Source organism: Salmo salar, chromosome ssa02 (genome assembly GCF_905237065.1).
Source record: "Salmo salar chromosome ssa02, Ssal_v3.1, whole genome shotgun sequence".
Taxonomy (NCBI): Eukaryota; Metazoa; Chordata; class Actinopteri; order Salmoniformes; family Salmonidae; genus Salmo; species Salmo salar.
In genome coordinates this window covers 73,419,988-73,447,840 of record NC_059443.1, presented here as the reverse complement: position 1 = coordinate 73,447,840, position 27,853 = coordinate 73,419,988, and the positions used below count along the sequence as shown (strand labels likewise).

Here is a 27,853-nt window from a genome sequence, read left to right as displayed (position 1 = left end):
TCAATGAACCTGGACTAGCCTATCAAATGCTATATGCTTGTTGTGACCTCAATACAAGTATCTGTGTGTAAGGGCGAGCATGTTAATTTGGACCAGTGAACAAAGTTCCAGCGCTTAAAAAGAACTCTTTGCACCAGACAGGAATGTTACATTGCGCAAAGAGATTCCAACCAAGTCAGGAGCGTGCACACACACATATTGGGTCAACTTGCACCACCACCTCTATGCCACACACAATAACAACTAATAGAAAGTGTATATTTAAACACAGGGCATGTGGCCTTCTGTGTGACTCTTTAACAATGTTCTGATGAGTATTTGTCCTGGGGAATGCGAGGCGAGCTGGCGCGAGGTCAGCATTACATGGATGCATTTTGGAACAACGGTGGCTTTTAAACACGTTGAAGTGTTTGACATAAGATGTCAAGTTGTACTTTAACATGGTTATGTGTTGTTTTAGTAGGCTTCTGAGAAATGGCTCTAGGTATTGTCTAGCGCTCGCCAACAGGCTGCCAAGTGACGACTGCATTGAAAAAGACACGTGTAATGGGTTACATTTTGGCTACAGTCAATGCGGATGTTATTGCATCTGTGACGGATGACAAGAACAGCTCTCGGTCAAAAGCAATGCCAGAGAGTGCGGGAAACAATAACAGCAGAATAGATACGTTGTAACCAGTTTCAAATGGTTTCATCTAACCATTCGTTATCATGGATACAATGTATCGCCGCTTGACTCCGTTGAAAAAGAAAGTTTCCTCGCTGGAGAATGTTGGAGAAGGTTTCCCTTAAAGCGACAGAGTACTTGTACACTTTGTCTGGTTGGGTAACTGACTACTTGAGGGTGTACTGTCTCTTTAAGAACAACGAGGGGACTTTAACAACCGTTATCCTCTCTGTAGACTAGAGAAATCGATGACTTTTTCACTTTTGACGTTTGCAAAAACAACCTGCAGAAAATAAATAGTCGAGCGGCGACCGTCTGGCTAGCTAGAGCCCGATGAGGCAGTTCCTCAGCCCCGGGTAGCAATTGGCTGCGCGTGCACACACTGCGACTCCCCTCTTCTCTCTCTGTCGATCCATTTCCTATCACGCGTTCTGTAAAATTGCCTACACACACACACACACACGCACGATGTGGTTTGCGTGTGTATGCGTGCACCGGAACTCAAAGTTCGTCGGTGGCGTCGGCTAATTTGAACATTAACGAGGTTATCCTCCATTCGACCCGCGGAGAGAGAGAGAGAGAGGACCAGAAAGCACAGACTGCTGCGCCGACCTGCTTGCGTGTCGAGGCGGAAAGGGAGCTTGGCTCTGGCCAGCTGCGTTGTTGGACTGGATCGAATTGGACTCAGTGAAGAGCAGTAGGACTATATAAAGCCAGGGGGGGAATATGACCGATAAACGGATGTCGCGGTGGTATTTTGGGGGGCTCGCCTCCTGCGGGGCTGCCTGTTGCACCCATCCTCTGGACCTCATCAAAGTAAGTGCTGGAGAGAGAACCCTGTAACCCCCTAGCAGGATTATAGCCGACCTACGGAGGCTGCAGGCCCGCTAGTCAGCCAGCTGTTTACCTGGGAAACTAGGGACAACATCTGCCCTAATTTCATCCTATGTTATAAAAGACTAAACGGGCTACTGGGATCTATCCAAACTGAACACAGCGCCCTGCTGATGATTAGAGAAAATAGTACAGAAAATGAAAGTTGTAGAATCGTTTTCTCTCTCTCTCTCTCGTCTAGCCTAGTGACGTGTGTGTAGTCTGTGTCCCGCGGGAGCTCTCCGGTTCACTGACCGGCTAACCGCGCCGCTACGGTGCAGAGTAAACAGGGTTAGACCTAGTTGAACTGTAGCGTTATAGCCGTCTCATATTACGGATAACTCACAGTAGTAGTAGTAGCCACATGCTCTACTGTTGTCATTGAGCATGTACAGACCAGGGTCATCTTGAAGTCAAGAATAGCACACACAGAATGACATATCCTAACCCTACAGTAGGCCTGTGTGCGGTATAGCGTGTGTAGGCTTAATTAACAAGCCTGATTAACACTGCAGGTCCAAGCTGAACTGTACTGGCCTGATAATGCATCCAGCATAGTTTGTGGAACCGTCCTGGAAAGTGAAGGAAAATCCACAATACCAGAGCCAGCACAGTATGGTTGTGGTCCTGTAGTGTAACAGGCAACATAATGACAGATGCATACAAGTAGGTCAGTGTGTAGTATAATTATATAGACATGGTATGAAATAACAGGACTAACTAGCCGTCTTAAAGCAGCTGTTAACTCTAGGGCTTCCTGTGTGTAGCGTCTCTGTGTTTGAGTGTACTGAGAGATCTGTAACTGCAGGGTTGCTGGTTCAAACCCTGCTCCAGATGCTTTCCCTTCGATCGCTTTATCTGTATGGGTAGTGGGAGGAGCTAGTGTTGGACAGAGGGTAGTGGGAGGAGCCAGTGTTAAACAGAGGGTAGTGGGAGGAGCTAGTGTTAAACAGAGGGTAGTGGGAGGAGCTAGTGTTGGACAGAGGGTAGTGGGAGGAGCTAGTGTTGGACAGAGGGTAGTGGGAGGAGCCAGTGTTGGACAGAGGGTAGTGGGAGGAGCTAGTGTTGGACAGAGGGTAGTGGGAGGAGCCAGTGTTAAACAGAGGGTAGTGGGAGGAGCTAGTGTTAAACAGAGGGTAGTGGGAGGAGCTAGTGTTGGACAGAGGGTAGTGGGAGGAGCTAGTGTTGGACAGAGGGTAGTGGGAGGAGCCAGTGTTGGACAGAGGGTAGTGGGAGGAGCCAGTGTTGGACAGAGGGTAGTGGGAGGAGCCAGTGTTGGACAGAGGGTAGTGGGAGGAGCCAGTGTTGGACAGAGGGTAGTGGGAGGAGCCAGTGTTGGACAGAGGGTAGTGGGAGGAGCCAGTGTTGGACAGAGGGTAGTGGGAGGAGCCAGAGTTGGACAGAGGGTAGTGGGAGGAGCCAGTGTTGGACAGAGGGTAGTGGGAGGAGCCAGTGTTGGACAGAGGGTAGTGGGAGGAGCCAGTGTTGGACAGAGGGTAGTGGGAGGAGCCAGTGTTGGACAGAGGGTAGTGGGAGGAGCCAGTGTTGAACAGAGGGTAGTGGGAGGAGCCAGTGTTGAACAGAGGGTAGTGGGAGGAGCTAGTGTTGGACAGAGGGTAGTGGGAGGAGCTAGTGTTGGACAGAGGGTAGTGGGAGGAGCTAGTGTTGGACAGAGGGTAGTGGGAGGAGCTAGTGTTGGACAGAGGGTAGTGGGAGGAGCTAGTGTTGGACAGAGGGTAGTGGGAGGAGCTAGTGTTGGACAGAGGATAGTGGGAGGAGCCAGTGTTGGACAGAGGGTAGTGGGAGGAGCTAGTGTTGGACAGAGGGTAGTGGGAGGAGCTAGTGTTGGACAGAGGGTAGTGGGAGGAGCTAGTGTTGGACAGAGGGTAGTGGGAGGAGCTAGTGTTGGACAGAGGGTAGTGGGAGGAGCTAGTGTTGGACAGAGGGTAGTGGGAGGAGCTAGTGTTGGACAGAGGGTAGTGGGAGGAGCTAGTGTTGGACAGAGGGTAGTGGGAGGAGCCAGTGTTGGACAGAGGGTAGTGGGAGGAGCTAGTGTTGGACAGAGGGTAGTGGGAGGAGCTAGTGTTGGACAGAGGTGTGTGTAGAGTTGATAGTGTAGCCTAGACAGCCTGTCTCAACTCGCATACTTAGAAAAGTCTAAAGGTGTATAATTACTTTGTTGGAGAGTCCCACACACACACACCCATACAGCACACATACCCATACACAAACACATACACATAGCATAATTAACACTGACAATAAAGTACAGTACAGTTAAGGTAGGCCGTGTACCGCTAAGCATGTTTTATGTCAGAGTGAAAGCAGTTATTAGTGCACTACTTTTGGCCAGAGCCCTCTGTGTCCTATGGGGGATAGGGTGCCGTTTGGGACACAGGGAAGCAGTGATCGGCCTCGTTAAGTCACTGACCGGCTAACTGCGCCGCTACGGTGCAGAGTAAACAGGGTTAGACCTAGTTGAACTGTAGCGTTATAGCCGTCTCATATTACGGATAACTCACAGTAGTAGTAGCCACATGCTCTACTGTTGTCATTGAGAATGTACAGACCAGGGTCATCTACTGTTGTCAGGGAGAATGTACAGGCCAGGGTCATCTACTGTTGTCATGGAGAATGTACAGACCAGGGTCATCTACTGTTGTCATGGAGAATGTACAGACCAGGGTCATCTACTGTTGTCATGGAGAATGTACAGACCAGGGTCATCTACTGTTGTCATGGAGAATGTACAGGCCAGGGTCATCTACTGTTGTCATGGAGAATGTACAGACCAGGGTCATCTACTGTTGTCATGGAGAATGTACAGACCAGGGTCATCTACTGTTGTCATGGAGAATGTACAGGCCAGGGTCATCTACTGTTGTCATGGAGAATGTACAGACCAGGGTCATCTACTGTTGTCATGGAGAATGTACAGACCAGGGTCATCTGGATGTGTAGAATAGATAGGGATCCATCCATCCTGGTCTATCCTGTAGGCTGGTGCAGAGAGAGAGATGCATAATCCTCAGGGAGATCTCAAGAGTTGACAAACCTGCCAGAACAAGACAAACAAGATGTGGATGAAGTGTTGGTCCTCTGAAGCTAACCATGCACACGGCCATCTGTTAAGAGAGTTGGGTCAAGCTTTAGAACGGACACCATGTTAGTTTCCTTCATTCTCAAACTGTTGGTGATGTTGCAATAGGAGAGAGCCTCTGACAATTCCCTATGAAATAACCTGCTGGAAACAAGCAAAATATAGCAGTGAATTTTTTTGGGATTAGCATTCTGCATAATGTGTATCCAAGTGTTGTGTTATCAACAAATTGCATATCTGGTTTCACTGGACATCTTCATAGTTATAAAAACCTATCAGATATACACAGGACAACGTGAAAGTGTAAATTATCACTTATCAATGGCTATGGAGTTCAGACAGAAATTGACTAGATTTGACACAAACCGACAACCTACTACGACATCGTGTTCAAAGGCACAAATGTTTTGTCTTGCTGATTCACCCTCTGAATGGCACACATAAAACAATCTATGTCTCAATTGTCTCAAGGCTTACAAATCGTGCTTTAACTGAAGCTAGCCATGTCTAGCCTAGCTTCTCTTCTCCTGAAGCTAGCCATGCCTAGCCTAGCTTCTCCTCTTCTCCTGAAGCTAGCCATGCCTGGCCTAGCCTCTCCTCTTCTCCTGAAGCTAGCCATGCGAACCCTAGCTTCTCCTCTTCTCCTGAAGCTAGCCATGCCTGGCCTAGCTTCTCCTCTTCTCCTGAAGCTATCTATGCCTATCCTAGCTTCTCCCCTTCTCCTGAAGCTAGCCATGCCTACCCTAGCTTCTCCCCTTCTCCTGAAGCTAGCCATGCCTACCCTAGCTTCTCCACTTCTCCTGAAGCTAGCCATGCCTGGCCTAGCCTCTCCTCTTCTCCTGAAGCTAGCCATGCGAACCCTAGCTTCTCCTCTTCTCCTGAAGCTAGCCATGCCTGGCCTAGCTTCTCCTCTTCTCCTGAAGCTAGCCATGCCTGGCCTAGCTTCTCCTCTTCTCCTGAAGCTAGCCATGCCTGGCCTAGCTTCTCCTCTTCTCCTGAAGCTAGCCATGCCTGGCCTAGCTTCTCCTCTTCTCCTGAAGCTAGCCATGCCTGGCCTAGCTTCTCCTCTTCTCCTGGAGCTAGCCATGCCTACCCTAGCTTCTCCACTTCTCCTGGAGCTAGCCATGCCTGGCCTAGCCTCTCCTCTTCTCCTGAAGCTAGCCATGCCTGGCCTAGCTTCTCCTCTTCTCCTGAAGCTAGCCATGCCTGGCCTAGCTTCTCCTCTTCTCCTGGAGCTAGCCATGCCTGGCCTAGCGTCTCCTCTTCTCCTGGAGCTAGCCATGCCTGGCCTAGCGTCTCCTCTTCTCCTGGAGCTAGCCATGCCTGGCCTAGCGTCTCCTCTTCTCCTAGAGCTAGCCATGCCTGGCCTAGCATTCTGGGTTGTAGTGGTGTCAAAGTGCTGGAGAGCGGCGCTCCCTCACTTTTTTTCAATTTGAGAATACACAGACCTCAAACTATTTCTGGAAAATTAATTCTGATAAATTCAAAGTAAATTCTATTCAATTACCACAAAGATTCCATGAAAAACTCTAGCCTATTTATTTGGTTTGTCATTCTATGTATAGCAGCCTAGAGGTAGGTAAATGGTGGTTCCTTCCCTGTCGTCTCTCTGACAGGGGTGAGAAGGATGAACAACTGTAAGCTACGTGTGTGTACTGCGGAGGCCCATCAGAACGTTCAGAATCAGCAGCAGTTTGTTCTCCTGAAGCTAGCCTGGCCTATCGTCTCCTCTTGTCCTGAAGCTGGCCGTGCCTGGCCTAGCGTCTCCTCTTGTCCTGAAGCTAGCCTGGCCTGGCGTCTCCTCTTGTCCTGAAGCTGGCCGTGCCTGGCCTAGCGTCTCCTCTTGTCCTGTAGCTGGCCGTGCCTGGCCTAGCGTCTCCTCTTGTCCTGAAGCTGGCCGTGCCTGGCCTAGCGTCTCCTCTTGTCCTGAAGCTGGCCGTGCCTCTCCTCTCTGACCTAGTTCCAACAACATACTGTTGTTACTACACCTGTTTAGTCTGGCATGAAGTCTGTTGCCCTAGTAACACCCTACCTCTCTCTGCTACCTGAGGGGAGGATCTGGATCTCACGCGTGTGTGTGCGCGCGCACTTGCGTGTGTTTCCGCATGTTTGTGTACATGCTCATTAATGTGTGTGTGTTTAACTTGAAACAACTTAGCACCCACATCTAAGTTATGACATTGTCTTCCTATCAGTATTAGAAGCTGTTGAGTCATGACTGTAACAATGGAACGGTGTGTTGGTGATGTGACTCAGGACTAGCTGGAGGTCAGAGGTTAAATGCTGACTTGTTCTTTTTGGAAAAGGCCCCAGCTCTGCAGTTTTGACTTTCAGTGTCATTAGAGAAGATACTTACTATATTCTGTCTTCTCTAGTCATCAGAGAAGATAGTCAGCAAACTCACTCACTTATTTGTTAGTTATTTAATGAATTAGTTATTTCGTTTGTTCATTCCTTCGGACATTCGTGCGCTTTTGTTTTATTTGTTGGTTCAGTCATTCGTTCACTCATTCCACTGTGTCCTGACTGGAGAGGTTATTGAGTACCAGCCAGGTCCTGCAGCAACCAGCTATCTGTATCTGTACTCAGGGTGTGAATTATTATCTACTCACACCAGAGGGAGAGGGGGAGGGAGAGGGGGAGAGAGACTGTTATTTACAGTTAGCGAGAGGGAATGGATGATGGAGAGAGAGAGGGAAGGAAAAATAATGAACTAGAGAATGAGAAAGAGCGATGGACGGTGAGAGAGAGGGGGAGAGGGAGAGAGAAAGAGAGATTGTTTGTGTTCCATAGTTGAAGGCCTCGGCGGCCTTTGAGTTCAAACAGTTCTGATAAGCCGGTGGGAGCGAGAGACGTGATTGGCCGGATGGAGGCCACACTTGGAGCAGAGCCCAGTCGATAAAAAGCCCTCTGAGAAGAACAATACATTACACTGTCAGAGAGAGACATAAGGAAGGAGGGAGGGAGAGTGAGTTCAAAGGAAGTCTGAGAATTACCTACAAAAAACCTGTTCCCTGTGCACACACGAGAATGTCAGTAATTGTGACATTCCAACTAGTGCTACCTCTATAACTGTCACAACCATATCTACAGCTATCTCCACTGACTCACAACTACTACATTATACTACTATCTCCACTGACTCACAACTACTACATTATACTACTATCTCCACTGACTCACAACTACTACATTATAGTACTATCTCCACTGACTCACAACTACTACATTATACTACTATCTCCACTGACTCACAACTACTACATTATAGTACTATCTCCACTGACTCACAACTACTACATTATAGTACTATCTCCACTGACTCACAACTACTACATTATAGTACTATCTCCACTGACTCACAACTACTACATTATACTACTATCACCACTGACTCACAACTACTACATTATACTACTATCTCCACTGACTCACAACTACTACATTATACTACTACCTCCACTGACTCACAACTACTACATGATACTACTATCTCTATAGACAGTAACTACTTCATTATACTACTATCTCTATAGACAGTAACTATTATATGAAACAACTATCTCTATAGACAGTAACTATTATATGAAACAACTATCTCTATAGACAGTAACTATTATATGAAACTACAGTAACTATTATATGAAACAACTATCTCTTTAGACAGTAAATATTATATGAAACTACTATCTCTGTAGACAGTAACTACTATCTCTGTAGACAGTAACTACTATCTCTGTAGACAGTAACTACTATCTCTGTAGACAGTAACTACTATCTCTGTAGACAGTAACTACTACATGGTAAAACTATCTCTATAGACCTCAAGGACAGCTCCTCTGTGTGTGTGTGTGTGTGTGTGTGTGTGGTGTGTACGGCGGTGTGTGTCTAGATTTATCTCTACCATAAGTCACAGTGACACGCCCGTTCCTGCCATCGTGTACCATCTCACAGATCGCCACAGTTACAACCAGGTCAGCTGAGCTATAAACACTCAGCGTGTCTGTCTGTCTGTCTGTCTGTCTGTCTGAGAGAGAGTTCCATAGTCACTAAAAAGTATACACACTGATGACTGACTGTGATAATGGTAATGATGATGAAGATACAGTATATTGATCGTATTTGTAATGATGAAAGTGTGTGTGTGTGTGTGTGTGTGTGTGTGTGTGTGTAGGTCCACCTGCAGACCCAGCAGAAGGGGAAGATGGGGATGGTGAGCATGGCCATGCAGGTAGTGAAGAACGATGGAGCTCTGTCTCTGTACAACGGACTCAGCGCATCACTCTGCAGACAGGTAGGAGGATGGAGAGAAGGATAGGGTGTGTGGTAGAGAGAGAGAGAGTGGGTGGGGGAGAAGGAGAGGGTGTGTGGTAGAGAGGGGGGGAGGAGATGGTGTGTGGTAGAGAGAGAGAGAGTGGGTGGGGGGAGAAGGAGAGGGTGTGTGGTAGAGAGAGAGAGAGTGGGTGGGGAGAAGGAGAGGGTGTGTGGTAGAGAGGGGGGGAGGAGATGGTGTGTGGTAGAGAGAGAGCGAGAGTGGGGGGGGGAGAAGGAGAGGGTGTGTGGTAGAGAGAGAGTGGGGGAGAAGGAGAGGGTGTGTGCTAGAGAGAGAGTGGGTGGGGGGAGAAGGAGAGGGTGTGTGGTAGAGACAGAGAGAGTGGGTGGGGGGAGAAGGAGAGGGTGTGTGGTAGAGACAGAGAGAGTGGGTGGGGGAGAAGGAGAGGGTGTGTGGTAGAGACAGAGAGAGTGGGTGGGGGAGAAGGAGAGGGTGTGTGGTAGAGACAGAGAGAGTGGGTGGGGGAGAAGGAGAGGGTGTGTGGTAGAGACAGAGAGAGTGGGTGGGGGAGAAGGAGAGGGTGTGTGGTAGAGACAGAGAGTGTGTAATCCTGTAATGATAGTTTCATTAGTGCTGTATGGACTCTGTTCCAGAGATAGGTATATAGAACCTGAGTGTTCCAGGCAGAAGGATCAGTATTATATTCCAGAGATAGGTATATAGAACCTGAGTGTTCCAGGCAGAAGGATCAGTATTCTTTTCCAGAGATAGGTATATAGAACCTGAGTGTTCCAGGCAGAAGGATCAGTATTCTTTTCCAGAGATAGGTATATAGAACCTGAGTGTTCCAGGCAGAAGGATCAGTATTCTATTCCAGAGATAGGTATATAGAACCTGAGTGTTCCAGGCAGAAGGATCAGTATTCTATTCCAGAGATGGGTATATAGAACCTGAGTGTTCCAGGCAGAAGGATCAGTATTCTATTCCAGAGATAGGTATATAGAACCTGAGTGTTCCAGGCAGAAGGATCAGTATTCTATTCCAGAGATGGGTATATAGAACCTGAGTGTTCCAGGCAGAAGGATCAGTATTATATTCCAGTAGGCTTTTCTCTCCATCAGCAATTGAAAATGCTAGACTCTGGCTTTTGTCCTATCAAGTATTAGCAGAAATATATGTTTTATCCACACATTAAGAGTATTAGCAGAAATACATGTTTTATCCACAGAGTAAGAGTATTAGCAGAAATACATGTTTTATCCACACATTAAGAGTATTAGCAGAAATACATGTTTTATCCACAGATTAAGAGTATTAGCAGAAATACATGTTTTATCCACACATTAAGAGTATTAGCAGAAATACATGTTTTATCCACACATTAAGAGGATAATGTTTGTGTTGATAATCTGTGCTCTGCTTTTGACCAATGAGCCCTGGTTAAAAGCAGTGGCCTATATAGGGAGTAGGGTGCCATTTTGGATGCACACAATGCCTCACCTGGATCCAGTTTGTTTCATTGGTGTAAGTTAGTAACCCTTCTGGCAGTATTGCATCAGAGGAAATTCTCTATATGAAGTTAGACCAGTAGTAAGAATGTCAGTTGGTTACCATGGTAACACACAGTGTGGAGGCTGGTGTAGGGTGAAGTTGGCCATAGATACTGATCTTTGGTCTGTTTAGCATTTTCCACACTAATGGTTAAGGTTGGAATTGAGGGAGGGGAAGCTGATCCTAGATCTGTACCCAGGGGAACCTGGTTGGGGTGTTGAAACGTCCTGTTAACACCTCTATTGACATCTCACTCTGGAGAGGAGCTGTTTCCTGTTTGTGACAGATGGGTTTCGGCTAGTGGTGGATTGAAGCTATGACACAACTAGAATGTCAGCTCTTTTTTCAATTTGTTGTACTTTTCTCTCTCTTCTGCCCTCTACTATTCTCCCTCCCTCCCTCCCTCCCTCCCTCCCTCCCTCCCTCCCTCCCTCCCTCCCTCCCTCCCTCCCTCCCTCCCTCCCTCCCTCCCTCCCTCCCTCTTCTCTCTAGATGTCCTATTCTCTAACTAGGTTTGCTATCTATGAGACAGTCAGAGACATGTTGAGCAGCAGTAACCAGGGGCCCATGCCTTTCTACCAGAAGGTGCTGCTGGGGGCCTTCGGAGGTAGGGACACACAGACACAGGCTTGCTCAAACACGCATGTATGCTGAACACACACACACACACACGCTGTCACAGTCTAAGGGTAATGTTCACACACACGGTCTTGTACAGCCAACCTTGTGGGGACAGACAATTCAGTTCCATTCAAAATCCTATTTTCCCTAGCCTTACCCCTAACACGGAACCCAAACCGGCTGCGCGTGTGCGCCATCGTGCATACATTTATTTTGTCCCTCCACACCAAATGCGATCACAACACGCATGTTAAAATATCAAAACAAACTCTGAACCAATTACATTAATTTGGGGACAGGTCGAAAAGCATTAAACATGTATGGCAATTTAGCTAGCTAGCTTGCTGTTGGTAGCTAATTTGTCCTGGGATATAAACATTGAGTTGTTAATTTACCTGAAATGCACAAGGTCCTCTACTCCGTCAATTAATCCACACATAAAACGGTCAACCGAATCATTTCTAGTCATCTCTCCTCCTTCCAGGCTTTTTCTTCTCTTGACTTTATATTGCGATTGGCAACTTTCATAAATTAGGTGCATTACCGCCACCGACCTCGTTCGTCTTTCAGTCACCCACGTGGGTATAACCAATGAGGAGATGGCACGTGGGTACCTGCTTCTATAAACCAATGAGGTGATGGGAGAGGCAGGACTTGCAGCGCGATCTGCGTCACCAATAGAACTGACTTGTATTTTATCGCTTGGCAACGCAGAGCTCGTTGGTGCGCGCGAGCAGTATGGGTGCAATAATTGAAAAATATAGATTTCTAAATTTATTTTGCAACGCTCACTCACACGACGCGAGCGGAGTAGTCAGCCTGTAACTTTAACCCTAAAACTAACCCTTGCTCCTAACCCTAACTTAATTCTAACACTCATTCTAACCTTCACCCCAAACTCCTAGAAATGGCATTTGACCTTGTGGGGACTAACAAAATGTCCCCAGTTGGTCAAATCTTTGTTATTTTATTATTCTCATTTGGACTTCTGGTTAAACATTTCCACACACAGACACACACACACTAATCTCTGTCATGCTTCTAGGTTTTACTGGCGGGTTCATTGGCACTCCTGCAGACATGGTGAACGTCAGGTGAGAGAAACACCTTGTTAACACACACAACTCTCTTGCATTTTATGATAGTTATTCAATAGTTATATTTTGGTTGTATGGTGTATATTGTTGTGATGTTTTAACTAATATACTAGTTTAATGGTTAGGTTGTATGGTGTATATTATTGTGATGTTTTAACTAATATACTAGTTTTGTCCCTCAGGATGCAGAATGATGTTAAACTACCTCCAGAACTGAGGAGAAAGTGAGTGTTCCTGACCATTCAGAATACATGATATGTTGTTGATCTGACAATGTCTAACTCTGTGTCTCTCTCTCTGTAAAACTCTGTGTCTCTCTCTCTCTCTCTCAGCTACAAACATGCTGTGGACGGTCTGTTCAGGGTCTTCAGAGAAGGTAGGAATGTGTGATTTGTACTCAAAAAGATGAAATGACAATGAGTTTAGAGAGGAAGCCACACACTGTCACTCCAATGCAAAACGCTTTATAAAACATAGAACGATAGAAAGCTTTTGTTAAAAAAAATTGCTACAGTTTGTATTCTGCTGCTCCCTGTCATTACCCCCCCCTCTGTGTGACCCCTGACACCTCCCCTCTGATCTGTGTGTAGAGGGGGTGAGGAAGTTGTTCTCAGGAGCTACCATGGCCTCCAGCAGAGGAGCTCTGGTCACCGTGGGACAGGTATGACTGCACGGCACCCTGGGAAATGAAGTTTTAGCGTTACGTATAGCAGTAGATTGTATAGATTAGGACAGAGACACTAGTTGGTTGTCTTTAGGTCTTCTCTTTATCTATTGATGTATAACCCATCTCACCTTCCTCTCTCCATCTCACCCTCCTCTCTCTCCATCTCACCCTCCTCTCTCTCCATCTCACCCTCCTCTCTCTCCATCTCACCCTCCTCTCTCTCCATCTCACCTTCCTCTCTCCATCTCACCCTCCTCTCTCTCCATCTCACCCTCCTCTCTCTCCATCTCACCTTCCCCTCTCCATCTCACCCTCCTCTCTCTCCATCTCACCTTCCTCTCTCCATCTCACCCTCCTCTCTCTCCATCTCACCCTCCTCTCTCTCCATCTCACCTTCCCCTCTCCATCTCACCCTCCTCTCTCTCCATCTCACCCTCCTCTCTCTCCATCTCACCTTCCTCTCTCCATCTCACCCTCCTCTCTCTCCATCTCACCTTCCCCTCTCTCCATCTCACCCTCCCCTCTCTCCATCTCACCCTCCCCTCTCTCCATCTCACCTTCCTCTCTCCATCTCACCCTCCTCTCTCTCCATCTCACCCTCCTCTCTCTCCATCTCACCTTCCCCTCTCCATCTCACCCTCCTCTCTCTCCATCTCACCTTCCTCTCTCCATCTCACCCTCCTCTCTCTCCATCTCACCCTCCTCTCTCTCCATCTCACCTTCCCCTCTCCATCTCACCCTCCTCTCTCTCCATCTCACCCTCCTCTCTCTCCATCTCACCTTCCTCTCTCCATCTCACCCTCCTCTCTCTCCATCTCACCTTCCCCTCTCTCCATCTCACCCTCCCCTCTCTCCATCTCACCCTCCCCTCTCTCCATCTCACCCTCCTCTCTCTCCATCTCACCCTCCTCTCTCTCCATCTCACCCTCCTCTCTCTCCCTCCATTTCACCCTCCTCTCTCTCCCTCCATTTCACCCTCCTCTCTCTCTCTCCATTTCACCCTCCTCTCTCTCTCCATTTCACCCTCCTCTCTCTCTCTCCATTTCACCCTCCTCTCTCTCTCTCCATTTCCCTCCATCTCCCTGTCTATCTCCATCTTTCTCTCTCTCTCTCTCCCCCCCTCCTCTGTCTGTAGTTGGCATGTTATGACCAGGCTAAACAGCTGGTGCTGTCTTCAGGCTTCATGGGAGATAACATCCTCACACACTTCCTGTCCAGCTTCATCGCTGTGAGTAACCGGGCTTCTTATTGGTTAAAATAGTGCAGAGTGCTGGTTGGATAAGGAACCAGAAGAATGTGATATGATAACAATGACATTGTTCGTTGATAACTCAAAGAAAACAAATGGTCTGTCTGTCTGTCTGTCTGTCTGTCTGTCTGTCTGTCTGTCTGTCTGTCTGTCTGTCTGTCTGTCTGTCTGTCTGTCTGTCTGTCTGTCTGTCTGTCTGTCTGTCTGTCTGTCTGTCTGTCTGTCTGTCTGTAGGGAGGCTGTGCTACGTTCCTGTGTCAGCCTCTAGATGTGATGAAGACCAGGTTGATGAACTCTAAAGGAGAATACTCAGTAAGATACTCCATCCATCCCTCTCTCTTTCATCTCTCCATCCATCCCTCTCTCTTTCATCTCTCCATCCATCCCTCTCTCTTTCATCTCTCCATCCATCCCTCTCTCTTTCATCTCTCCATCCATCACTCTCTCTTTCATCTCTCCATCCATCCCTCTCTTTTTCATCTCTCCATCCATCCCTCTCTTTTTCATCTCTCCATCCATCCCTCTCTTTTTCATCTCTCCATCCATCCCTCTCTTTTTCATCTCTCCATCCATCCCTCTTTTTCATCTCTCCATCTATCCCTCTTTTTCATCTCTCCATCTATCCCTCTTTTTCATCTCTCCATCTATCCCTCTTTTTCATCTCTCCATCTATCCCTCTTTTTCATCTCTCCATCTATCCCTCTTTTCATCTCTCCATCTATCCCTCTTTTTCATCTCTCCATCTATCCCTCTTTTTCATCTCTCCATCTATCCCTCTTTTTCATCTCTCCATCTATCCCTCTTTTTCATCTCTCCATCTATCCCTCTTTTTCATCTCTCCATCTATCCCTCTCTTTTTCATCTCTCCATCTATCCCTCTCTTTTTCATCTCTCCATCTATCCCTCTCTTTTTCATCTCTCCATCTATCCCTCTCTTTTTCATCTCTCCATCTATCCCTTCATCCAACTCACTCACTCACTCACTCACTCACTCACTCACTCACTCACTCACTCACTCACTCACTCACTCACTCACTCACTCACTCACTCACTCACTCACTCTCACCATGTAACTGTGTGTGTTTCAGGGTGTGATACACTGTCTGAGAATGACGGCTAAAGAGGGACCCATGGCCTTCTACAAGGTGAGACACACTGGCAGTCCCAGAAACCCACCTAGCAGGCCAGACTAATAACCTTCACTCTGTGTGACTGTCTTTCTGACAGAGACAAGAGTTTCTAACTGATCTTGTAATCCTGGGTCTTACCTTAACATATATATGAAGGCTGGGTCTTACCTTAACGTATATATATGAAGGCTGGGTCTTACCTTAATGTATATATATATGAAGGCTGGGTCTTACCTTAACGTATATATATGAAGGCTGGGTCTTACCTTAACGTATATATATGAAGGCTGGGTCTTACCTTAACGTATATATATGAAGGCTGGGTCTTACCTTAACGTATATATATGAAGGCTGGGTCTTACCTTAACGTATATATATGAAGGCTGGGTCTTACCTTAACGTATATATATGAAGGCTGGGTCTTACCTTAATGTATATATATGAAGGCTGGGTCTTACCTTAACGTATATATATGAAGGCTGGGTCTTACCTTACCGTATATATATGAAGGCTGGGTCTTACCTTAACGTATATATATGAAGGCTGGGTCTTACCTTAACGTATATATATGAAGGCTGGGTCTTACCTTAACGTATATATATGAAGGCTGGGTCTTACCTTAACGTATATATATGAAGGCTGGGTCTTACCTTAATGTATATATATATGAAGGCTGGGTCTTACCTTAACGTATATATATGAAGGCTGGGTCTTACCTTAACGTATATATATGAAGGCTGGGTCTTACCTTAACGTATATATATGAAGGCTGGGTCTTACCTTAACGTATATATATGAAGGCTGGGTCTTACCTTAACGTATATATATGAAGGCTGGGTCTTACCTTAACGTATATATATGAAGGCTGGGTCTTACCTTAATGTATATATATGAAGGCTGGGTCTTACCTTAACGTATATATATGAAGGCTGGGTCTTACCTTACCGTATATATATGAAGGCTGGGTCTTACCTTAACGTATATATATGAAGGCTGGGTCTTACCTTAACGTATATATATGAAGGCTGGGTCTTACCTTAACGTATATATATGAAGGCTGGGTCTTACCTTAACGTATATATATGAAGGCTGGGTCTTACCTTAACGTATATATATGAAGGCTGGGTCTTACCTTAACGTATATGTGAAGGCTGGGTCATACCTTAACGTATATATGAAGGCTGGGTCATACCTTAACGTATATATGAAGGCTGGGTCTTACCTTAACGTATATATGAAGGCTGGGTCTTACCTTAACGTATATATATGAAGGCTGGGTCTCACTTTAACGTATATGTGAAGGCTGGGTCATACCTTAACGTATATATGAAGGCTGGGTCTTACCTTAACGTATATATGAAGGCTGGGTCATACCTTAACGTATATATGAAGGCTGGGTCTTACCTTAACGTATATACACTGCTCAAAAAAATAAAGGGAACACTAAAATAACACATCCTAGATCTGAATGAATGAAATAATCTTATTAAATACTTTTTTCTTTACATAGTTGAATGTGCTGCCAACAAAATCACACAAAAATAATCAATGGAAATCCAATTTATCAACCCATAGAGGTCTGGATTTGGAGTCACACTCAAAATTAAAGTGGAAAACCACACTACAGGCTGATCCAACTTTGATGTAATGTCCTTAAAACAAGTCAAAATGAGGCTCAGTAGTGTGTGTGGCCTCCACGTGCCTGTATGTCCTCCCTACAACGCCTGGGCATGCTCCTGATGAGGTGGCGGATGGTCTCCTGAGGGATCTCCTCCCAGACCTGGACTAAAGCATCCGCCAACTCCTGGACAGTCTGTGGTGCAACGTGGCGTTGGTGGATGGAGCGAGACATGATGTCCCAGATGTGCTCAATTGGATTCAGGTCTGGGGAACGGGCGGGCCAGTCCATAGCATCAATGCCTTCCTCTTGCAGGAACTGCTGACACACTCCAGCCACATGAGGTCTAGCATTGTCTTGCATTAGGAGGAACCTAGGGCCAACCGCACCAGCATATGGTCTCACAAGGGGTCTGAGGATCTCATCTCGGTACCTAATGGCAGTCAGGTTACCTCTGGCGAGCACATGGAGGGCTGTGCGGGCCCCCAAAGAAATGCCACCCCACACCATGACTGACCCACCGCCAAACCGGTCATGCTGGAGGATGTTGCAGGCAGCAGAACGTTCTCCACGGCGTCTCCAGAGTCTGTCACATGTGCTCATTGTGAACCTGCTTTCATCTGTGAAGAGCACAGGGCGCCAGTGGCGAATTTGCCAATCTTGGTGTTCTCTGGCAAATGCCAAACGTCCTGCACGGTGTTGGACTGTAAGCACAACCCCCACCTGTGGACGTCGGGCCCTCATACCACCCTCATGGAGTCTGTTTCTGACCGTTTGAGCAGACACATGCACATTTGTGGCCTGCTGGAGGTCATTTTGCAGGGCTCTGGCAGTGCTCCTCCTGCTCCTCCTTGCACAAAGGTGGAGGTAGCGGTCCTGCTGCTGGGTTGTTGCCTTCCTACGGCCTCCTCCACGTCTCCTGATGTACTGGCCTGTCTCCTGGTAGCGCCTCCATGCTCTGGACACTTCGCTGACAGACACAGCAAACCTTCTTGCCACAGCTCGCATTGATGTGCCATCCTGGATGAGCTGCACTACCTGAGCCACTTGTGTGGGTTGTAGACTCCGTCTCATGCTACCACTAGAGTGAAAGCACCGCCAGCATTCAAAAGTGACCAAAACATCAGCCAGGAAGCATAGGAACTGAAAAGTGGTCTGTGGTCACCACCTGCCGAACCACTCCTTTATTGGTGGTGTCTTGCTAATTGCCTATAATTTCCACCTGTTGTCTATTCCATTTGCACAACAGCATGTGAAATTTATTGTCAATCAGTGTTGCTTCCTAAGTGGACAGTTTGATTTCACAGAAGTGTGATTGACTTGGAGTTACATTGTGTTGTTTAAGTGTTCCCTTTATTTTTTTGAGCAGTGTATGAAGGCTGGGTCATACCTTAACGTATATATATGAAGGCTGGGTCATACCTTAACGTATATATGAAGGCTGGGTCATACCTTAACGTATATATGAAGGCTGGGTCTTACCTTAACGTATATATGAAGGCTGGGTCATACCTTAACGTATATATATGAAGGCTGGGTCTTACCTTAACGTATATATGAAGGCTGGGTCTTACCTTAACGTATATATATGAAGGCTGGGTCTTACCTTAACGTATATGTGAAGGCTGGGTCTTACCTTAACGTATATATGAAGGCTGGGTCATACCTTAACGTATATATGAAGGCTGGGTCATACCTTAACGTATATGTGAAGGCTGGGTCATACCTTAACGTATATATGAAGGCTGGGTCATACCTTAACGTATATATGAAGGCTGGGTCATACCTTAACGTATATACACTGCTCAAAAAAATAAAGGGAACACTTAAACAACACAATGTAACTCCAAGTCAATCACACTTCTGTGAAATCAAACTGTCCAGTTAGGAAGCAACACTGATTGACAATAAATTTCACATGCTGTTGTGCAAATGGAATAGACAACAGGTGGAAATTATAGGCAATTAGCAAGACACCCCCAATAAAGGAGTGGTTCTGCAGGTGGGGACCACAGACCACTTCTCAGTTCCTATGCTTCCTGGCTGATGTTTTGGTCACTTTTGAATGCTGGCGGTGCTTTCACTCTAGTGGTAGCATGAGACGGAGTCTACAACCCACACAAGTGGCTCAGGTAGTGCAGCTCATCCAGGATGGCACATCAATGCGAGCTGTGGCAAGAAGGTTTGCTGTGTCTGTCAGCGTAGTGTCCAGAGCATGGAGGCGCACCCAGGAGACAGGCCAGTACATCAGGAGATGTGGAGGAGGCCAACAACCCAGCAGCAGGACCGCTACCTCTGCCTTTGTGCAAGGAGGAGCAGGAGAAGCACTGCCAGAGCCCTGCAAAATGACCTCCAGCAGGCCACAAATGTGCATGTGTCTGCTCAAACGGTCAGAAACAGACTCCATGAGGGTGGTATGAGGGCCCGACGTCCACAGGTGGGGGTTGTGCTTACAGCCCAACACCGTGCAGGACGTTTGGCATTTGCCAGAGAACACCAAGAAAAGCAACTTTGCCACTGGCGCCCTGTGCTCTTCACAGATGAAAGCAGGTTCACACTGAGCATGTGACAGACGTGACAGAGTCTGGAGATGCCGTGGAGAACGTTCTGCTGCCTGCAACATCCTCCAGCATGACCGGTTTGGCGGTGGGTCAGTCATGGTGTGGGGTGGCATTTCTTTGAGGGGCCGCACAGCCCTCCATGTGCTCGCCAGAGGTAGCCTGACTGCCATTAGGTACCGAGATGAGATCCTCAGACCCCTTGTGAGACCATATGCTGGTGCGGTTGGCCCTGGGTTCCTCCTAATGCAAGACAATGCTAGACCTCATGTGGCTGGAGTGTGTCAGCAGTTCCTGCAAGAGGAAGGCATTGATGCTATGGACTGGCCCGCCTGTTCCCCAGACCTGAATCCAATTGAGCACATCTGGGACATCATGTCTCGCTCCATCCACCAACGCCACGTTGCACCACAGACTGTCCAGGAGTTGGCGGATGCTTTAGTCCAGGTCTGGGAGGAGATCCCTCAGGAGACCATCCGTCACCTCATCAGGAGCATGCCCAGACGTTGTAGGGAGGTCATACAGGCACGTGGAGGCCACACACACTACTGAGCCTCATTTTGACTTGTTTTAAGGACATTACATCAAAGTTGGATCAGCCTGTAGTGTGGTTTTCCACTTTAATTTTGAGTGTGACTCCAAATCCAGACCTCCATGGGTTGATACATTGGATTCCATTGATTATTTTTGTGTGATTTTGTTGTCAGCACATTCAACTATGTAAAGAAAAAAGTATTTAATAAGATTATTTCTTTCATTCAGATCTAGGATGTGTTGTTTAAGTGTTCCCTTTATTTTTTTGAGCAGTATATGAAGGCTGGGTCATACCTTAACGTATATATGAAGGCTGGGTCAAACCTTAACGTATATATGAAGGCTGGGTCTTACCTTAATGTATATATATGAAGGCTAAGGTGAAGCCTGGGTAAAGGTCTGTCATTACTGTATCAATGTCTAAGGAGAATCCTGGGTAAAGGTATTCTCTGGCCATTTACACATCAGGGTCTTGAGTCATTTACCAAATCAGATGGAAGGGTATTGGCTGACTGTCCAATCCAGTGTCAGGGCCTAAACATATGGTCCAAGCCTGTCCAATGGGATTACAAGGTTGTAATCAACTGTCCATCCCTGTGTAAAGGTCTTGACTAATTGTCCAATACAGTTGCAAGAAAGTTAATTAACTGCCCAATTGCATTGCAAGGTCTTAACCTACTGTCCAATCACGTCAGCATGTAGACCAACTGTCCAATCCCGTGTCAGGGTCTTGACGAAGTGCCCAATGTTCAATCACATGTAACAATGTTGACAAGGTCTTGACTGACTGTCCAATGACGTGTCAGAATGCTAACTAACTGTCCAATGGCGTTGCAGGGTCTTGTTCCTGCAGGGATCCGTCTGATTCCTCACACGGTGCTCACCTTCATCTTCCTAGAGCAGCTCAAGAACAACTTCGGCATCGTCGTCATCTCCTGAGCACGCTCTGTGACCTATGACCTTTACCCTCTAACCCCCCGTCCCCGGTCCCCTGCCAACGTCAACCAATCCCCTGTCACTGCCACGGGGCCACACCCCCCCCCATCGCCCTGCGCTGTCCAATCACACAGAGAGGTGGATGTAGGGATGGAATGTCTGCTATACTATCCTACCCGGCCCTCTTTCACCTGCTCTGGAAATCAACCAATCACCAGTGGAAAAGACTTTGAAGGAACTGCCTACACCTGCACCATCACAGCCTTGTCCACAGGAAGAGTTGTCATAGCAACGCCAGTCAAACCCTGCTGTAACATCATCTTCATGCGTCTGCCATCATCAATAGTGCCATTCTCAATGGGGGCTGCGCCTCAAATCACACGCTATTCCCTATGTAGCACATTACTTATTACCCTTAATCTGTAGTGCACTTAACATGAAGCTCTGGTCAGAAGTAGTGCACTATATAGGGGACATAGTGTCACCTGAGTTCACTCCCTAGACAGTGTTAATGTGTTTTATACTGTAGCCTTCCACCATCATCATGTATGTATCACCCAAATCAGTTCCATTCCACACCACACCAGTCCTCATGTATTACTAGCAGTGTACTAGTTGTAGTAGTATGTATTACTAGCAGTGTACTAGTTATAGTAGTATGTATTACTAGCAGTGTACTAGTTGTAGTAGTATGTATTACTAGCGGTGTACTAGTTGTAGTATTGTGTATTACTATAATGTATTACTGGTGTGACTGTGGATCACTACAACATTGTCGTTCTAACTGGAACTCCTCTACCATCTCAGATACCGTCACATCGGGGGGTGACGGTGACAAAGGGCCCTGTTCCTGTTCATAACACTGTAACAGCAGCAGGTAGCCTCGCGGTTAAGAGCGTTGGGCCAGTAACCCGAAAGGTTGCCGTGTCAAATCCCCGAGCTGACTAGGTAATACATCTGTTGTTGAGCCCTCGAGCGAGGAAGACACTTAACCCTAATGGCTCTGGATAAGAGCATCACTTAATGACTAAAATGGTCATGTACTGAAACAGGTCAGTGCTATTCCTGTTCATAAGGGATGCTTATTACTGTAACAGGTCAGTGCTATTCCTGTTCATAAGCAATGCTTATTACTGTAACAGGTCAGTGCTATTCCTGTTATTATTCCATCAACTCAGAGACATTTTGGGAGTGGCATTGGATGACGGTCCTATTCCTGCCTATAAGGGATGCTGCATAACAGGTTATAATGCCATAACACCATGGCTATAAAGCCATCACATGCTTACAGACAGAGGTACTAAACAGACGTTGCCCCTAGGCACTGGTTCTGAGTCAGATGTTAGTTGTATCCCCCTACCAGTTAAAGTTATTATTGGGGCTGGGTGATCTGATCCTAGATCTGTGGTTAGGGACAACAGTAGAAATTCCCACCAAGGGCAATGTGACCACGAGATATAACTGGACAGAGATAAGAGACGTATAGTGAATAGGTTGTACACTACCTTTGACCAGGCCCCATAGGGCCCTATTGGAGATCATTTAGAGATACTGTGAGTTAGAGAGAGATACTGTTTACTGGGACCTGGATGAAACTGCTGGCTTTAAGGCACTTTATTAAACACACACACACAAACAGACGAACACTACAGGTAACTTTAGGCAGTTGTCTGTAATAGGGTCATTTAGGGGGGGGGGGGACATCCACAGTGAGTTCCAGTGAGTCAGGATGCCTTTTCCCCTGTAGCCTCCAGGGGGCAGCATGGTACTGTGTGTGTTTGGGAGACTGGTCATTATGAATGAGTGACTGGTTATTAACAGATACGTCTCTGTGTGAATGAGAGAGGATTCATTCAAACATGCTACTTGTGAGATTGTGTGCGTGCTTGTGAGTGTGTGTTTCAGTTAATTGTTTGACTGTATTTGATGGGCCATTATTAAAGAGTGGTAATTGGGAACCACCCCTTGTACACACACACACACACACACAATCTCTAGGAATGGAAATGAAATTGTAGAACCCAGCTCTGTGCGGCTGTACATGTATGGGTCTGTATTGTGTAGATTGTTTTTTGAATTAAAATACTAATAAATAGTAACTGTCACTCTGTGAGTGTGGAGTGTGTGTGGGCTTGGGGGTGAACATAATGGATCTCCTTGCTGACTTGTGTCCAAGGTCTGTCTGATTATTGATACTCTGTCTCCCCCTATTGGTCGTGGTGAGCAGCGCTCTTCAGATCTGAAGCTCAGTCTTCACTCATCGCCTGGTGAGGAGCTATGAAATGTGGTTCTCTTCAAGATATCAGAAAGCCGTTGAACCAGAAACACACTAGAGAAACTGACGGCCGAGGTAGGCTACTTAGCAACTCTGACTAAAATGTCGGCCGTCCTCGCTTTCACAACCCAAGATGTGTGTTCGACGTCGGCAGTTTGCTTTTTTTGTGACGACAGGACCCAACTAAACTTTCAAGATCGCTGTTTCGCTTGCTTTTAGCTTATTAAACACATTTTAAAACTGTTAGTATCATTCAGAAAACATGAATATTTATTTAAATGTATTGCTTTTTTCACCACATAAACAACCACCATCTTGCCTGAAAATAAAAACATTAGTCCCCCCTCTTTTTTTGAATTCTTTGTTTTGATTGGTCTGCCAACACCAAATTGACATTGAGGAGCTGCTCCAATGTTTAAATGAAATGTCAACCCTAATCCTCCAATCCAATAGCTCATCTACCTGATAAATTAATTCTAACAATATGTTCTGTCTATATGGCTAAAAATGTCTTCTCTGGCAGTCTAGTGCTGAGAGGAGTAATTCAGTCTAGTGCTGAGAGGAGTAATTCAGTCTAGTGCTGAGAGGAGTAATTCAGTCTAGTGCTGAGAGGAGTAATTCAGTCTAGTGCTGAGTGGTCGGATTCAGTCTAGTGCTGAGAGGAGTGATTCAGCTGCTGAGCGGTGTGATTCAGTTTAGTGCTGAGAGGTGTGATTCAGTTTAGTGCTGAGAGGTGTGATTCAGTCTAGTGCTGAGAGGTGTGATTCAGTCTAGTGCTGAGAGGTGTGATTCAGTTTAGTGCTGAGAGGTGTGATTCAGTTTAGTGCTGAGTGGTGTGATTCAGCAGTTCTGACGGATGGGAACACAGTGTCTCTGTCCTGACCCTGAGGTTCTAAGGTCATGTCCAGGTCAACATGTCTCTGTCCTGACCCTGAGGCTCTAAGGTCATGTCCAGGTCAACATGTCTCTGTCCTGACCCTGGCTCTAAGGTCATGTCCAGGTCAACGTGTCTCTGTCCTAAACCCTGAGGCTCTAAGGTCATGTCCAGGTAAACATGTCTCTGTCCTGACCCTGAGGTTCTAAGGTCATGTCCAGGTCAACATGTCTCTGTCCTGACCCTGAGGCTCTAAGGTCATGTCCAGGTCAACATGTCTCTGTCATGACCCGTAGGCTCTAAGGTCATGTCCAGGTCAACATGTCTCTGTCCTGACCCGTAGGCTCTAAGGTCATGTCCAGGTCAACGTGTCTCTGTCCTGACCCGTAGGCTCTAAGGTCATGTCCAGGTAAACATGTCTCTGTCCTGACCCTGAGGCTCTAAGGTCATGTCCAGGTAAACATGTCTCTGTCCTGACCCTGGCTCTAAGGTCATGTCCAGGTCAACACGTCTCTGTCCTGACCTGTAGGCTCTAGGGTCATGTCCAGGTCATGTCCAGGTTAGGGTAAGGGTTACAATTAGGGTAAAGGGTAAGGGGTTAGGGTTAGGGGTTAGGGGTTATGAGTTAGGGTAAGGGGTTAGGGTTAGAGTAAGGGGTTAGGGTTAGGGTAAGGGGTTATGAGTTAGGGTTAGGGTAAGGGGTTGGGGTTAGGGTTAGGGGTTAAGGGTTAGGGATTATGAGTTAGGGTTAGGGTAAGGTGTTAGGGTTTGGGGTTATGAGTTAGGGTTAGGGTAACGGGTTAGGGTTATGAGTTAGGGTTAGGGTAAGGGGTTAGGGTTAGGGATAATGAGTTAGGGTTAGGGGTTATGAGTTAGGGTAAGGGGCTAGGGTTAGGGGTTATGAGTTAGGGTTAGGGTAAGGGGTTATGAGTTAGGGTTAGGGGTTAGGGGTTATGAGTTAGGGTTAGGGTAAGGGGTTAGGGTAAGGGGTAAGGGTTAGGGGTTATGAGTTAGGGTAAGGGGTTAGGGTTATGGGTTAGGGTAAGGGGTTAGGGTTAGGATTAGGGGTTATGAGTTAGGGTTAGGGGTTATGAGTTAGGGTTAGAGTTAGGGTTAGGGGTTATGAGTTAGGGTTAGGGTTAGGGGTTATGAGTTAGGGTTAGGGGTTATGAGTTAGGGTTAGGGTAAGGGGTTAGGGGTTATGAGTTAGGGTTAGGGAAAGGGGTTAGCGTTAGGGGTTATGAGTTAGGGGTTAGAGGTTATGAGTTAGGGTTAGGGTAAGGGGTTAGGGTTAGGGGTTATGAGTAAGGGTAAGGGGTTAGGGTTAGGGGTTATGAGTTAGCGTTAGGGTAAGGGTTAGGGGTTAGGGGTTATGAGTTAGGGGTTATGAGTTAGGGTAAGGGTTAGGGGTTATGAGTTAGGGTTAGGGTAAGAGGTTAGGGTAAGGGGTTAGGGGTTATGAGTTAGGGTTAGGGTTAGGCCCTAACCCTAACCCTAACTCATAACCCCTTACCCTACCCCTTACCCTAACCCTAACTCATAACCCATAACCCTAACCCCTTACCCTAACTCATAACCCCTGATCCCTAACCCTAACCCCTTACCCTAACCGTTAGGGATAAGGGGTTATGAGTTAGGGTTAGGGTAAGGGGTTAGGGGTTATGAGTTAGGGTTATGAGTTAGGGTTAGGGGTTATGAGATAGGGTTAGGGGTTATGAGTTAGGGAAAATAGGATTCTGAATTCTGAATGGGAATGATTTTTAGGTCCCCTTGAGGATCGAAGAACAAAATATTTCTGTCTGTTTGTGTGTGGGTGTGTTAGTGGGTGTGGTTTGTTAGTGTGTGTGGGTGTGTTAGTGGGTGTGTTAGTGTGTGGGTTTGTTAGTGTGTGTGGTTTGTTAGTGTGTGTGGGTGTGTGTGTTAGTGGGTGTGTTAGTGTGTGTGGGTGTGTTAGTTTTTGTGGGTGTGTTAGTTTGTGTGGGTGTGTTAGTGTGTGGGTATGTTAGTGTGTGTGGTTTGTTAGTGGGTGTGGGTGTGTTAGTGGGTGTGTTAGTGTGTGTGGGTGTGTTAGTATGTGTGTGTGTGTGTGTGTGTGTGTGTGTGTGTGTGTGTGTGTGTGTGTGTGTGTGTGTGTGTGTGTGTGAGAGAGAGTGTTTGTGTGTTTGTGTGTTAGTGTGTGTGTGGATGTGTTAGTGTGTGTGTCTGTTAGTGTGTGTGGGTGTGTTAGTGTGTGTGTCTGTTAGTGTGTGTGGGTGTGTTAGTGTGTGTGGGTGTGTTAGTGTGTGTGTCTGTTAGTGTGTGTGGGTGTGTGTGTTAGTGTGTGTGGGTGTGTTAGTGGGTGTGGGTGTGTGGGTGTGTGTGTGGGTGTGTTAGTTTGTGTGTGTGTGTGTGTGTGTGTTAGTGTGTGTGGGTGTGTTAGTGTGTGTGTGTGTGTGTGTGTGTGTGTGTGTGTGTTAGTGTGTTTGGGTGTGTTAGTGGGTGTGTGGGTGTGTTAGTGGGTGTGTGTGGGTGTGTTAGTGTGTGTGGGTGTGTAAGTGTGTGTGTGGGTGTGTTAGTGTGTGTGGGTGTGTTAGTGGGTGTGGGTGTGTTAGTGGTTGTGTTAGTGTGTGTGTGGGTGTGTTAGTGTGTGTGAGTGTGTTAATGTGTGTGGGTGTGTTAGTGTGTGTGTGTGTGTGTGTGTGTGTGTGTGTGTGTGTGTGTGTGTGTGTGTGTGTGTGTGTGTGTGTGTGTGTGTGTGTGTGTGTGTGTTAGTGTGTGTGTGTTAGTGTGTGTGGGTGTGTTAGTGTGTGTGTGTCTGTTAGTGTGTTTGGGTGTGTTAGTGGGTGTGTTAGTGGGTGTGTGTGGGTGTGTTAGTGTGTGTGGGTGTGTAAGTGTGTGTGGGTGTGTTAGTGTGGGTGTGTAAGTGTGTGTGGGTGTGTTAGTGTGTGTGGGTGTGTTAGTGGGTGTGTGTAGTGTGTGTGGGTGTGTTAGTTTGTGTGTGGGTGTGATAGTTTGTGTTTGTGTGTAGGTGTGTTAGTGTGTAAGTGTGTGTGGGTGTGTTTGTAGTGGATTTGAATATGAACATGCAAGTGACTGTGAGGAATCTCCCTTCTCAGTGTGGGTTGACACTAAACCACACAGCTGTGACAGGGTGAATGGACTTATGGAGTAGAGGTAGGTAAGGATAGAAGAGCCATTTAACTCTCTTTACAAGCCCCGTACCCATCTATTGTGAAGAGATGACTGGTAAAAAGAGAGAGGGAGGGAGGGGGAAAGAAGAGGGAGAAATAGAGTGAGGGAGAGGGAAAGAGGAGGGAGAAAGAGAGGGGGGTGTGATGAATAGAAGGAGTGAAAGACAGTAAAAGACTATAATGTGTAAATCTCTCCATTCTCAAATAAGAAAGATGAAGGAAATCAGTGAATTGGACGGATGCTTGAAACAGGGAGAGATTTATCTGGCAACTGAAGCGCTGCTGGGATCACAAGACATTCCCCTACCGGGCCCTTGAGCAACAGACTGTCCTCCCTCACCCTGGAGGTGAGAGGTCAGGGGAACGTATAATGGAGTCTCAGAGCAGGAGTACTGATCCAGGTTCAGGTCCCCCCTGTCCATGTAACCTGCTATATTGTGATCTAAAAGGCCAAACTGATCGTAGATCAGCAGTCTGAGACGCCTGATACCTACTTTCCCAGAGGACTACTGCCAAACTGATCGTAGATCAGCAGTCTGAGACGCCTGATACCTACTTTCCCAGAGGACTACGGCACACCTGTCCATCAAAGCTGCCTCTCAACAGGGATAACGTTGAGTCAATGTTGCTGGAATGTTCAGTGAACGTTGTGTGAATGTT

The 27,853-nt window shown here is 46.8% G+C and overlaps 1 protein-coding gene across 2 annotated transcripts; it reads left to right on the top strand.

Annotated features, from left to right (window-relative positions):
- The first annotated feature begins 928 nt into the window (after positions 1 to 928).
- On the top strand, positions 929 to 22,979 carry LOC106564234 (mitochondrial dicarboxylate carrier). 2 transcript variants are annotated; one of them, XM_045709767.1, is made up of 11 exons: positions 939 to 1,483; positions 8,815 to 8,934; positions 10,957 to 11,071; positions 12,131 to 12,179; positions 12,365 to 12,406; positions 12,515 to 12,558; positions 12,773 to 12,843; positions 13,985 to 14,077; positions 14,333 to 14,410; positions 15,187 to 15,243; positions 20,776 to 22,979. In XM_045709767.1, the coding sequence occupies exons 1-11, from the start codon at positions 1,394 to 1,396 to the stop codon at positions 20,875 to 20,877; spliced, it is 861 nt and encodes a 286-aa protein (XP_045565723.1). In that variant the 5' UTR covers positions 939 to 1,393; the 3' UTR covers positions 20,878 to 22,979. The 2 variants fall into 2 exon arrangements, with proteins under 2 accessions (XP_045565730.1, XP_045565723.1); XM_045709774.1 differs by lacking the exon at positions 8,815 to 8,934 and having other exon boundaries at positions 929 to 1,483.
- The last annotated feature ends 4,874 nt before the right edge of the window (positions 22,980 to 27,853 follow it).

What these genes read in the sequence shown, in the direction of transcription:
- LOC106564234 (XM_045709767.1), top strand. Translation starts at nt 1,394, where the DNA reads ATGACCGATAAACGGATGTCGCGGTGGTATTTTGGGGGGCTCGCCTCC. An exon ending in ACTCTAAAGGAGAATACTCA is followed by an intron (nt 14,411 to 15,186) that starts GTAAGATACTCC and finishes TGTGTGTTTCAG; the next exon opens with GGTGTGATACACTGTCTGAG. An exon ending in GACCCATGGCCTTCTACAAG is followed by an intron (nt 15,244 to 20,775) that starts GTGAGACACACT and finishes ATGGCGTTGCAG; the next exon opens with GGTCTTGTTCCTGCAGGGAT.